General features: G+C 38.9%; 1 protein-coding gene across 4 annotated transcripts in view; it reads left to right on the top strand.

The window, feature by feature from the left end:
• Nucleotides 1-13,627, top strand: part of MAP2K5 (mitogen-activated protein kinase kinase 5) — a 268,034-nt gene that overhangs the window by 226,473 nt on the left and 27,934 nt on the right. For all 4 annotated transcript variants that reach the window (XM_032175733.2, XM_058427173.1, XM_058427172.1 and 1 more), the window contains 2 exons: nt 3,768-3,829; nt 6,699-6,744. In XM_032175733.2, the coding sequence (XP_032031624.1) occupies nt 3,768-3,829; nt 6,699-6,744 (108 nt within the window). The remainder of the gene's footprint in view (nt 1-3,767; nt 3,830-6,698; nt 6,745-13,627) is intronic.

Raw genomic sequence — 13,627 nt, 5'->3', positions numbered from 1 at the left:
AGTTGAAGTTAACATACATTAAGCATTCTGAACTTGTCCTTTTGCTCATAGATTGTGCATAATTAATAATTAAACAGTTTCAGTTGTAATGGGTTGACCTTCTTGAACTGTTCATTATTCACAAGGCAAAGGCATCACTCAAACTTTTTCCTGTTGTCCTTCACTGTTCTCTAGCATGCTGCGTGCTTGTGTTCCAGTTGTTTAGCAAAAGGGGCTGACCAGATAGTTACTGAAACCTCTGAGGCTTGGAAACTGTCCTCCTTGATGACCAGAATTGCTTACTAAAATGGTTTATGGCAGCTGTTTTTATATAACAGTTGCCTGCTTGATAACAAGACCCAGCTTGTGTCCCTTCAGCAGAACTCTAAAGTTGATTTGAGACTAGACTCTCAGATTGAGGCTTTTGGTTAAGGTTGTGTCCACTGCTTCGTTCTTTACCTCTGTGCTTAGAAGTTCAATGGAAAAGCATCTGGAAAAAAAGCCCTTAAGGTGAAGTATGGCACCCAAGGTCTTAAAGAGAGTGACTTTCATTAACAATTTAGAGTCAGTGTCAGCCAGTACTGAGAATTCAGTGTAACTGCTTCTTCAACCCACATTTATATTTTTGAAATATATTTCTCCATCTTGCCAGAACCCATATTTCATAGAGGGCATTTTTGGGAAGTAGCAGCAACTACTTTACTAGAGTCTCTGAACTCCTCGGGATGACTAGATACTTTCCCTTCCTGTGAGCTACAGTGAAACTGGAGCTCAAATTTACTGTATGCCTCCCTCCTCACAGATTTGAATTAGATAACAAAATAGGCAGGTTCTTGATCTTTCACATCCTGATCAAAACTAACTTTGTAATTTTATTTGCTTTAAAAAGAGAAAAGTGTACTGTTAAGTTCTGCAGTGCAGAGAACACTCTCAGGTATATTCCTTTGCTTTCCTTTGGAGTGTTAACAGCTTGCATACTTCTGCGGAGTTGGAGGCTCTCAGAAAACACCTTCGCCCAGTGTTTATGTGTGGCATTCTCACCATCCCCCTACCACTCAGTCTTCTGCATCTCAGAAAATTCTCCCTTGAGGGATGCAGGAGACATGGATTTTAAAACAAAAATAAATATCTGGCATTGTGCATGTGAGATTAGAATTTCCCCCATATCTTTAATGAGTGATTCTTTCCAGGGACCACTGAGATGAGAATCCCCTGGCTGTGGTTCTGCAAAGTCGACTTGGGCTGGCATTTTCAGAAGGGAAATAAATTATTCATGGGTACCACCCAGTGTTCCTTAGTTTTATAATATGAGGAACTTAACAGGCTACAATATCAGGTCTTAAATAACATTAACTACCCATGCAAGATGTCACATTTCCTCATTTTGTTTCTCATCCGTTTTTAAATGGCCTCTTCATCAAGTTGCTGGTCTATAATTCATTAATTTACTTTTGATATCATACTTTGAGAAGAGGCCCACATTAGCATCATGTTTTATACCAGATCTTTGTAGAAAGCCAGTCCAGAATTTTAACCCTCTTGGTAAATATTGAACCACATTAAGATAGCAGGCTTTTGTTTTCCTAAATATTGCATTTTAGAGCAACTACTACTCAGATACTTTCAATACTACACCCTCAAAAAAAATCCATGAAGCGATGACTTAGAGAAGCTTCCTCACTGATCAGAGTCCATCATTTTTACACCTCAGACTTTGAACTATCTTTTTACTAATAGTTTTTGAGACAGTAAAATGTCATTTCTTGAATTGGGCCTTGTAGAATCTTATAGGCTTGGTGATATATATGGCTTTCCTAAAACAGGCTGCAGCTGAAATTGATATCATGTTTTATTTTTGCTCTTCAAACCGATGGGACTTTTGTGGCCATTTTATATACCTTTATTGGGGACTTGTCATGCTATTTCGTGTCTTGTTTCTTTTGAGTGGACTGTTTCATCAGCCACCCATCCACCCCCGTTTTTCATGTCGTCTCTGTGTAATGCCTGCATGTAATCCTTTGAACTTGGCAAGATTTTATTTCACTCCATTTTTCCTTTGTTTTCTTTTCCTCAGCCTTTCTTTACTGATGAGAATTTTAATTTTAGAATTGCTAACCATCCCTTCTTCTGGATGAATAGATTAAATTCGAAGAGGACAGATATGCAAAAACCAAGAAACATTTTGTTCATGTTTCTTTTCTTGTAGCCTCTTCGGGGTTTTTTGTTGTCTCTTTTTTGTTGTTTTTTTTGTTTGTTTGTTTTTTGGCTGCCTTGACCCCCTTATTTCCTTTTGATTTAATTGTATTTTCCAGCAGTTTCCAATTGTTTGAATTGGAAACAAAGCCTTAATAAGAATTCTAGTTAATTTTCTGTCTTGTAATTACCGATCTCATTTTTCTGATAATTGGCCACAGCAATTATATGTATATTTACTAATCACATAGGAGGCTGTGCAATTGTATCTATCTGCCACCATTGATAATGACACGCATATTGCAGAGGTGCTTTTATCATCTTCTTTTTTCTACTACATCAAAGCTATTTCCTCTCGTTCTCAATAATGAATACATGCATGCATTTGACACAGTTGTATGCTAGAGAAATTGTTTGGCTCCCACCAAATGCTGCATGCTCTGAGTTTCTTGCCTGCAGCGCTGGAAGGTTGTATGTAATGATATATTGCTCATCCAAATGGCCAAAGCACTCCAAAGCACAGTGAGATTAAAATAAGTCATTCCTTTGTTAATTTAAATAGGTGCATGTATCATACTTTGCAGGGCACTTTGTGTAGGGATGTCAGGGTGGAAAAAAGCCGCCGAAAGGTATTTTTAATAGCAAATGAGAATAGATGAGAATGGAGTCATTTGCAGCTGCCTACTTTATGTGGCTCTCTTGTTCCAACTGTAGGTCTAATGAGATGACTGTTAAAGTACTCTGCAGTGTAATTTCATTACATCCTGAGCTGTTACACTATAAACACAGTGGCGCTCTCTGTCATTGTTGGAAAAACTCCTAAATTCTTAAAGCCTTCCTTTGCAAATGGTAATGGGGTTTGCTGTCTGTGTTACGTGGTGGTGGTTGTTTGTTGCTGTGTAGTTTTCTGCTTTTTTGACTGACTCCCACCTCCATCCTAGTTTTGGTTGGTGGTCAAGTTGGGAGTTTTTCATTGTATCCTTAATTCACTGGCTTTCTCATATGAGGAGTCTGCCTAGACTGGCAAATAGGCTGAAATTCCTTTTCAGGAAACAACTTCCCCTATAAAAGCCTTTCTATTAAAGTAAAAAAAAAAAAAAAGAAAAGAAATTTTGATCCAAATTATTCTATTAAGGGCAAACAGTAAAGAGCAGTTGAATATACAAATAAATGTAAATAAAAAGGAAAGTGTAAATAAATAGCAAATCCAGTAAAAGAAACAAAGGTCAACACAAGAATAATTTCACAGCTCTTTGTTAATTACAAGACCATTTGTGTGTTACTTAAATAATCATTAATTTCTCATTTACACTTTCCCTACCTTGTCTCCTACCCTGTGGCTATCATTGTCCTTTTTTCACCTCCCCTCTCTCAGCTCTCATGTTTCTCACCATTGTAAAATATGTGTGGCTTTAAATTTGGCATTTTTACCTAAATGTGTGGAATAGGGTAAAGACAGTCTTTTTAATTGGGTGAGGCCTTATTCTCATTGTATCCCTCTTTATACTGTTCCTTCACATGGGTGGGTGGGGAATATAAAGAAAGAGAAGGGAGACTGTTGTGACTTTTGGTGACATGTTTTTCCTCCATCCCAGGATTCGCCCGTCCTTCCAGTTGGAGAGTTCTCGGAGCCATTTGTACATTTCATCACTCAGTGGTGAGCCCGTTTACAAACATGCCATGCCCTCAATGTAAATGATACATGCCATTAACTCGGCAGCTCCGTGAGACCTTATGGCTCTCCCTGCTTCCTTTTGGAGACAGGAGGGACTTCGGGGCCTTGGGCAGATGGGGCAGCAAAGCTGAAGAAATTGTTTAAATTATGTAAACGTTATTTACACAAAGGGTAATAAGCATACTTCAGAGCCTTTTTCCTGATTTAATAAACTGCTGAAAGTCATGATACTTCTTTAAGCACAGATGCTGTTGCTATCCTTTTTAAAAAAAAGAAATACACAATTGTATAGCCCCTATTGAACAGACGTACGAAGCTTATTTTTATTAACGTAACCTCAAGTTACCCATAAAACTGTCTGTCACTTAGTGGAAGCAGCATAGTTTATTAATTCATCGGATTTTCAGTAAATAACTTTTATCTTTGGTTGTATTTTAAATGCAATACTGGGGTCCCATTTCAATGAATTTTGACATTTGGAAGACTATGAAAACAGTTCAGCCCATTTTAACCCTTAAAGAACTGAGAGGAGCCACAGGGGCCCTCAGAGCCTCTAGGCAACTCCTTGTCATTTTATATCTGAAGAAACAGGCATTTTACTGCCAAGAGTTCTTTGCCAGCCTTCTGCCTTTTTCCTCCTAGCAGAACGCATATGTCTTTTAGAGGAGGAATTCAGGAACATAGGAATCATTGTCCTCAAAGCAGGAGACAAAACCAACCGCAGCTCCTTCTTAACTACGTTGGTCTTCTTTCCCTCCTTCACCAAAGTCCAGAGTCATGTCCTCTGGTAGAAAATGAATGGGCAGACCCCATCAAAAGAAACCCTTAGTTCTGTGGTGTGGCAAAGTAATGTTATCAGGATTCTTGCTAACCAAAATCGTTGTGTGCCATCCCCTTCCCCTCCCACTATGATCTGTCTGATGATTATGCTAAAGGGAAACCAAGAAATATTCCTTAATATAAATGTCAAGCTTTGTCACCTTTTTGACTAAGTGTAACATGTTACCTCTTAATAAAAATGTCTCATGCAGTTTATATTCCATAGAAAATATATGTGAGGAAGAAATTTTTCTCCCCAATTAAAAAAATTTTATTAACACTATTTCTATTTATTTAAAGTACTTATATAATATTGTGTAGCTTTTAAAAACTATTTTTACTCTGAAAACATTTTATTTCCAAAGCATGCCATGTTGGAAAAAAAGCGTACATGTTGATTAAACACTGGAATCCTGAACTGTTTTGAAGCTCCTTAATGATGTTAGAACCATTACCCAGAAATATATATCCCTCTTAATTTCCTTTATATGGAATTCCTAAAACACATGGTAATGTGTACCATGTGTTTTACACATGGTAATGCCTCATTTTGAAATGCAAAAATTGAAACACAAACCATGCGATTCCTCTACTGCCTGGAGCGCCTGGTTTGGGCATCACCCTCTCTGCTCCGGAGGAGATGTTGGATTTGTGACAGGATCGCAGTGCTAATCTTATCTCGCTGTGTGGTCTGAGACCAACCTGGGGGTGGGGCTGGTCTGAGCAGCAGGGAGAAAAGTGGATAAGGCTTCACCTCCATCCTGTCCAAAAAATTAATCAGCTGTTATTTAAAAGTTTTATGGAGACAGAGGGAGGGATAACCTGTATTCAAATTTCCACAGATGTCAAGCCAAAACAGAAATGATAGTGGGTAATAGCCTTGTTTTCCCAAGAGATACAGCTACTTTGGAATGTCAGATTAGGACTGTTACCAACTCCACTGGCGAGACAGCTTGAATTAGTTGCTAATGGATGCAGTATTTGAGAGGTGCATATGGTTATTTATAGGGAAGGCAAATGTCCTCGATGTCATTAATGGTTCATAACTCCGATTCTTGTTTACCAAATGATCATTAAATCTATTTTTAAAAAAGTATTGTCAGCAAATGCAGAGATTATAAGAAGAGTTTTCTTCTTGCTTGTTAGAAGAGTGCCTTATAAAGAAAAAAGCATCCGTGTGATTTTTCCAAGTGATAGAAGCAGCAATCTCTTTTCATGACTATCCCACGGACACTCTGAGTTTAGAACAAATAAGGCCATCAAGTAGGCAGCTGCCCACAGTCACCTCCATCCCATGTGTGAGTGCTTCATCACATAGCTAAGTACATGTTACAGCTACTAATTATATCTATTGCGTGGAAGACAAGAAATATTTTGCATGAAGAATGCGATTCTTTAAGCAGCTTAAACAAATTTAGCTGTCCCACAGCGGTTTAATGAATTATCAACTTGCCTTGTTGCCAAAACAAATGCAAGTCAAGATAATCTACAGCAACACACTTGTAATTTTGTAGCATTATCTAGATTCCTGACCTGTTTTATATACTTCTTGTCATTCGGAATAACAGTGAAAGAATGGGATGTATTCTCATTTGACTCTACAGTCATGTTTCTTTCCTTACTGTCTTATCCCAATTACCAAAAAAAAAAGTATATTCTCTAAATTTAAGTTTGAAATAAATTGATAATTGAGTCAATAAGAGAATATTGCTGCTTTTTTCACATTAGCTTCAAAAGTAGAATTAGGATACATTTAATTTAAATTCATTCTTTATTTGTGTTGCAAAATATTTTTTAAGTGAAAAAGTAAGAAAAAACTTTTTGTTTCTTACTCATAATGTCCCCCCAGAAATCTGATTAAGTAAAGACCAAAATAAAAGAAAGGGAGTATATGCTAATACTTTGGCCAAGAATTGAACATGATGTATTTTGAAAACATTCAAATTCCAGTACAAATAGCCATTGGTAGAAATTATAGCAAAAATATACAAATGACACAGATAATAGAGGGTTTTTTTTCTCTCCACTACAGTATGCGAAAACAGCCAAAAGAAAGGCCAGCACCTGAAGAATTGATGGTAAGTGAATTTTTATAGTTACATTAGAATTCTCAGTTATATATTTATGTTTAACATTCTGTTTAAAAGTCCAGAATGGAATTTAAAACAGCCATAGGCTCTGAAAAGGCAACATTATTTACTTTATTTGGGTAGATGTTTTTGAAGCTCATATCCTCAGATAATAGTTTTTACTTTTTAAAAACCCACCACCTTTTTGAAAGTTAATGCAGAACTCTTTTCATTTGTCTCATCAAGGGTCACAAACTTAATGTAGGTTACTCTTTATCCTCATTTGCTATTAAACCTTTTAGAATTCAGAGGATTGGTAACAGAAGATCATTGGTGCAATAACTTTTTAGTGCAATTCTGCAGAAAATTTCTGAATATGGTATGGAGTCTTAGATTCATGTAGAATGAAATTAAACTGGCTGCAAAAGATCAAGTTAATGTGAATCTTTGGTCTTTCCTCAGAAAGAGACAGCTACAAGGCTGCGAGTGCTGTGTTCTCAGCTCCAAGGCAGCTTTCTTTGATTGCAAATGACAGTTTTTAGTCAAGCAGGGAGAGGAACAGAGATGCTCCCTAACAATTCCCAAATGGTCATTTGTTTAGTGCAGATTGTTGATTTGACAACGCACAAGCTGTTAGAATAACATTAGGATCGAGCATTAGTAAATAATAATTATAGTCTGTTCTTTCTAATGTTTTGCATACCATTCCCTGCCTTTGGATTACTACAGTCAGAGCAAATTCCTACCAATTTTCTTTCACCTTCTTTAAATAATATGCATTTTACAGATACCAGTTCAGAGGTTTTTGTCCTTTGTATTCCAACCTAATAAACAGTTTCAGTGCCCCAACTTCTGTATAATATGGATTTCATCCTCGAATATAAAATAACAGTACGTTTCCATTTTGCATCATGAATGCTTTTCAGGAAGGTACTTTCCTCCTTCATGTTCCCTGGAGCAAAATCTCAGTTTTCAGGGTAGTTTCAAGTTAAAGATCACCCCTAAAAACCTCTGCAATTTATAACTCTGCAGGTTTCATGTCTAGAATAAACTGGCGTCTTTTTTTGGTCTCTTTGATGGTTGGGAAATTCTTGCAGTTAGTCACATTTGAGAAAACTTGGAACAGGTTCTAGAGATGGAGACCCATTTACCTTGTGCATTATTATGCTATGGCTGGATAGCTCAGCTATTAAAACAAAGGAATAGGATTTCATAAAACAGATATTTGTTTGTAAATGCATGTTTCAATGCTGCAATGAGTTGGCCACTTATAAATAAAACACCTGCAGATCACACATACGCCCATAAATGTATATGGATGTATATGTTGGTAAGGAACACCACTCCAGGGTGGCACATCATAAAGACAAGGCTAAAGGGTGAGTACTTTCAGTGCTTTGAAAGCAAGTGATGTGTGTGTATGTGTGTGTGTGTGTGTGTGTGTGTGTGTGTGAGAGAGAGAGAGAGAGAGAACATAGGTATTTAGATATATCTCTTTACAACTCTATACCCTGTTGTGTGCTGTCCCACATTTTAAATTAATAAATATCAATAAATCAATAAAATACTATGAAAAATGTAGTCACAGGAAGCACCATTCCATACTTAATTTAACATTATTTCTAGTACTGCTCACTGTTTGATTTTAAATGAATGCATTCCCAGAGGTATAGCAGTGGTGAGGCACCACTGCTTTGGCAGGGTTCAGTGAGGAGGCAGGGAATAATAGACTATATGTGAAGCTGCTGTGGTCAGAGAGTGAGCCCTGCCTGGACTTTGGGCAAAAGATTGGGCCCAATAGGGGATGGGAAAGAAAGTGCGTTTTCCTTTGTCTTAAGGAACTTGAGCCACATCCTAGGGGCCCAATCTTAAGGAACCAGCCTCTTTATTCCTTCCAGCATATTAATGGCTTTAATTTTTCCTTTTCTCTCCCGCCTACAACCTATTTGATGGTGCTCCCATCTGGAAGCCGAGAGCCTCCTCTTGAATGCATGAACTGTAGAGCCCATTTGTCACTCTGGGTGGGGGCCCATGCCTTTCACAAAAAGAGCAGTTTATCTCCCAAGCATGGTAACTCCAGCCAGCAGGGTACCAGCATGGGCTACATGGGCCGCTTCAAGTGAGGCCTGCAGGATTGTCAAGGTTTCCCTGTAGGCCTCCATTTCCAAATCGAAGAAAGAAAATTAGAGATGGGCAGCTGGAAATACTGGAAGTTATAGATTCACTATTTGGGAACTCTTATATGAACTCCAGGTGTGACCTTGACCAGTGAACACAGCAAGTCTCAGCCTAAGTAAATCAGAATGTAGGACTGGTGGGCTAGATCACCCTTCCTCCTGGGTCTGGGCCATGCAGAGTGGGCACTTAGGTGATGAGGTCACTGTTTATACCAGAATACTCCTTATCGAATCATAAAATCATCATCTTGGCAGTTTTTGACCATGTCAGTCTTAAAGATTAATGTAAAACTCAAGGTTAGACTTCTGAGACCATTAAAATCTCAGTGTTAGAACTCATTTAGTTGTTTAGATATTTTATCCCCTCTACTTTGTGTGGTTGTTCTTATGATGGTTTTCAGTTTTTATATCCTAAGTGGAAGTATTTTAAAGTTGGACCAAGAAATTCCTTTAATGCTTACATTTTGGGGAGGCCAGGATACATTTCAGCTGCTGTGGTTTTCTGGCATGTAGTCATTAAGCTACATCAGAAGTTCTCTCAAAAGTTTTATCAGCATCTGCATCATCCTAAGAGATTTCAGAACCCATTAAATAATTGAATTTGGTAGTTGATATACCATTGTGCACAGTCTTGTTCTAGACTCAGCAGAAGATATAGAGGAAGCCACACAGATAATCTTTTGGGGCCATAGCAAGTATACAAATAACTAGAATGAAGTAACTAGTATAAAAGAACTGCAGGGTTCTGTGGAGATCCATTTGGGGAAATGAGGAAAAACTGGGTAGAGAAGGTAGCATTTGAAAAGGGCCTTTGGAGGATGAAGTGAATTTTAATAGAGAGCTTTGAAGGGGCCATTCCAGGCAAAGGAAACAGGATGGGCAAAGCATGAGTATATCTCTGCCTCAGACATTTTCAGAGCAATGTGAAACCTCTAGTGCCTGCTGGAACAGAAACCCTCTTCAACATTGACCTGGTGGAGTTCAAATAGGCAACATATTCACCACCAGCCGGGCAATCTCTTAAGACATTCCACTTCTATACAAGGAACCCTGGGAACAGCACCCTTTTCCACATGGATCTTTTTTCTTGAGTGAATTCTCTTGAACGGACTCCCATTCATGTATAGGGAGGTCCCTCATCCTTGGGAAAGGTGTGACTTTCAGTTCTTTAAGAGCCTATTGCAGAAATCAGGAGTCAGCTTTAAACCCTGCTTTAAAGGTAAACTAAGCGTGCAGGCAGCCAAGAACATTCAGCATACCGACACAAGACAGGTAGAACCCCACCCCCACCCCCACCCCCACCCCCACCTCCGCCTCCACCTCCACCTCCAATTCTTTTCCTGTGATAATGATTCCATTATTAAAGAATCTGCTTTTAAATCACGCTGCTGCAACTCCCAGGAAAGACCTGTGTCAGTGCTGCCTCACCAACAAACTTAGGGACAAATTTTCGGACAGTAGAGACCCTGAGGAGGTAGCAGACAGAATGCTCAGCAGGCCTTCAGGCAATGCAGGGATTCCATGGCTTATGTGGGAAAAAGCCAGCCCCTTGCCAGTCAGAAAGGATTGATGGGACTGCAGCAAGAGGGGAGACAGCGATAATGCAAAGATGGTAGAGAAATTTCCCTTAAATGTCAATAATCAAATTGAAGGATGCAAAAACATAAAAATCAGACCCTTAAACTCAGGGACAAAGACAACCTAAGATGAGAGCATTAAGATGGGGGTTCAGGTTGGTTTTGCTATTCAATTTCTGTGTTTAAATATTTTTAAATAAAAGGGGTATGTGAGATATTACTGTATAGACCATTTGCTTCTCTAAACCACAAGGAATTCCTTCTGAGGAATTAATCATCCTTCAGAGTTATTTGGTAGCTAAGTTCAGGATGTGACTTAGCAGGGAGAACCTCCACCACATCCCTTCACTGTGTAACCTCAGCCAACTCCCCATCCCCTCTCCACTTCAGTGTCTTTATCTGCAAAACCGAGGGGGCAGCTCTTGACCAATGGTCTGTGACTTTAGGAAGTCAGAGCCCCAGAAATTACATCTGAAGTTATCTATGCATGTGGAGATGTGCCTTTTCATCCAAAAAGAAGAATTCATGACTGCTACATTTTTCAAAGGGGACCCTGACCCTCAATGATTGTTAAGCTCCCTTGCTTCTGTCCTTTAGAGTTACTTGGCCAGGAGCTGACTGTAGGGAGGGAAGTGTTCACTCAGCGGGACAGTGCTTGCTTGAGGGTGGGGGTGGGGTGCTTTCTATGGGGTTCAGCAGGGCTTTGCACCAGCTGTCAGGCAGCCCTTTAACCTCCCTGCCTAGCCTGATTGTGGGCCTTAACTTGAGCGGGGACGGTGTGGGCTGTGGGCACCCACACGGTTACAATTTGGGCTCGGAGTACGGTAGATCTTTCTATGCATTTAGAGTGTTTCCAGAAGCTTTCAGTATCTAAGCTCTATTTAATGGAATCTATGCATAGTAAGTAATCAGGTCAGAAGAAGCAGCATCCCGGTTTGAGATCAATCGCTGGCTAATACTTTATCTAGGCCACTTTATTATCTCATGCTGATCTGATTCCCATTCTCCCCCTCCTTTGTAACATGCACTTGGGCTGTGGTAAAAGTACGTATCACATACATATTAAAAACATATACCCATTCTATCTGTATGTAAATGCGTGAGGCACAGCTGGATATTGCAGAGGAGTTTGATTTACTAATAGTTATTATCTGTTCTAGCTGTTCAGTGGCAGAGAGAATTTCAGAGAAACAAGCTGGCGAAGAAATTGTCTTTATGCTATTACTATACTGCTTTAGTAATTGTTTAAAAACATGGGTTTTCTCCTTAGGTTCTAGTAATGCCTGTTATTTTGTGCATCTCCTTGTACATTCCAGAGTAGGGCATCCTTTAAAGGCGTTTAGCATTTCCTCAGGTTTGGTTTTCAATCCAGGCACCTAAAAAGAAACACAGGATGCAGTTTGCAATTGAAATTTGACATTTTGCTTAGACAGCAAGTAAATAGTGGCATTAGAAATACAACAAGCTGGCATGGGTCCTAGAAGGCGGGGTATCAGTTAAAATCAGAATAGTGCTCTTGGATTTTTTTCCTTCATGTCATCCCAGCAGCTGCAAACTTGAAGGCATCTCATTTCTCAGCTAAGGCTTTATGTATAAGAGGTGGTAATGTTTGGGGGCTAATAAACACCAAACTGCTCTAGAAAAATCTGTTTAAACATTTAATTACTTACTAAGAGATGTTAACTTGTTTAACTCCTCTAAATTAAATTGTCACTGGTAGCTTTTCTGCTTTTCCAAACCTGATTGTAGTTACATTTTCAGATAGTATGGTTGGTTGTTCTCTCAATTAATCAAGGTATATGATAAATTGCACATCTGCGTGGTCCGTTTAACAATCAGGGTAACCATGATGTTAGATTTTTGTCTCTCCAGCACTCAAATTCCAGTGTGACTTTGGGCTTCACACCAAATGGCTTTGTTTCATTATTAGACCCAAATCTTCTGATCACTGTGAAAGACAAAATGCACTAGACAATTAAGAAGATGATTTTATTTAGGGCTATTGCAGTAGGGAGAGTGTTTATTAATGAGGAATGGCTCAAAGAAAAGGGAGGGTTCTGAGGTCTTACGAAGGCAGGTAAACAAGGGGGTCACCAGCAAGTCTTAGAGAAGTCACGAGGAAAGATGGAAAAGGATCTTACCTCTGTGAGAGCAGGGTGATCCTTTGTGGTTAGCAGAAGGGTAGGGGGATTTCTTACCTGTTACTGTTTACTAGAAGCACGGGGCTCAGATCGATTCGAAATGATCACCACATTCTACTAAATGTGCCAAAGATAAGTTTTGGTTTACTTTGATCCGGGGCTTACCTGTGCCCTGAGCGCAAATATGAAGAAAGGTGTATTTCCATAGCCCCCTTAGAGAGTGCTCATCCACCCTGTGCTTGCAAAAATCTAAGCTTTTTAAAATACTAATGATGGTTAATAAATTGTGAACTTGGATGTAGTTCACTACAGTTAGCTATTGCCTGTGTCATATAAAGTGTGTTTTAAAATGAGCCTTTAGGGCCAGACTCCTAATGTGTCTGGCCACTCATTCTTGTAAACATCATTTTGTTTTCAGTTGTTCATTTGGAAGTAGCTTATTAGCTATGCCGCCCAGAATTTGCAGTGAGAAATACTGGCTGGGATTGTAACTTCAACTGAGTATTTCCATCATGCACAGAAGTCATCACAACAGCAAGGGGGCCCCATGTAGGGTCCAGCTGACGACCATGGAATTTTTTTTTAAGTTCTGAAGGCCATTAAAATCATCTGTTTGTGTCTGCTTATGAAGAGGAACCCACTAGTAAAGAAGTTGATTTTAGCTTTTTAATTGCACATAATTACAACGGCAGAATCACTGTCTGGATACTTGAGATCGCACTAAATCAGACAGCTTTAATTTGAATTTTTGATGACACATTAGCACTTCAGCAAGAACAGAGAGATTATAACCCTAAGAAAACAGGCTTTGTTTTTCCATAGATGTGACCACTTAATCTTTTCACAAGACTTTAGCAGATAAATATGTGTGTGTATGTATATGTCTTTATATACATGCACATAGCAAGAGAGATATAGATAAAGTCTGTAATTCCTTGATCATGGTGATCTGACAGTTTTAATTTCGCAGTTAAGCATAACTTTTTTCCTCCATCAG

Source organism: Hylobates moloch, unplaced genomic scaffold, assembly GCF_009828535.3.
Source record: "Hylobates moloch isolate HMO894 unplaced genomic scaffold, HMol_V3 SCAFFOLD_14, whole genome shotgun sequence".
Classification (NCBI taxonomy): domain Eukaryota; kingdom Metazoa; phylum Chordata; class Mammalia; order Primates; family Hylobatidae; genus Hylobates; species Hylobates moloch.
The sequence above is the reverse complement of the archived record's forward strand: the minus strand, read 5'-3'. Positions and strand labels throughout refer to the sequence as shown.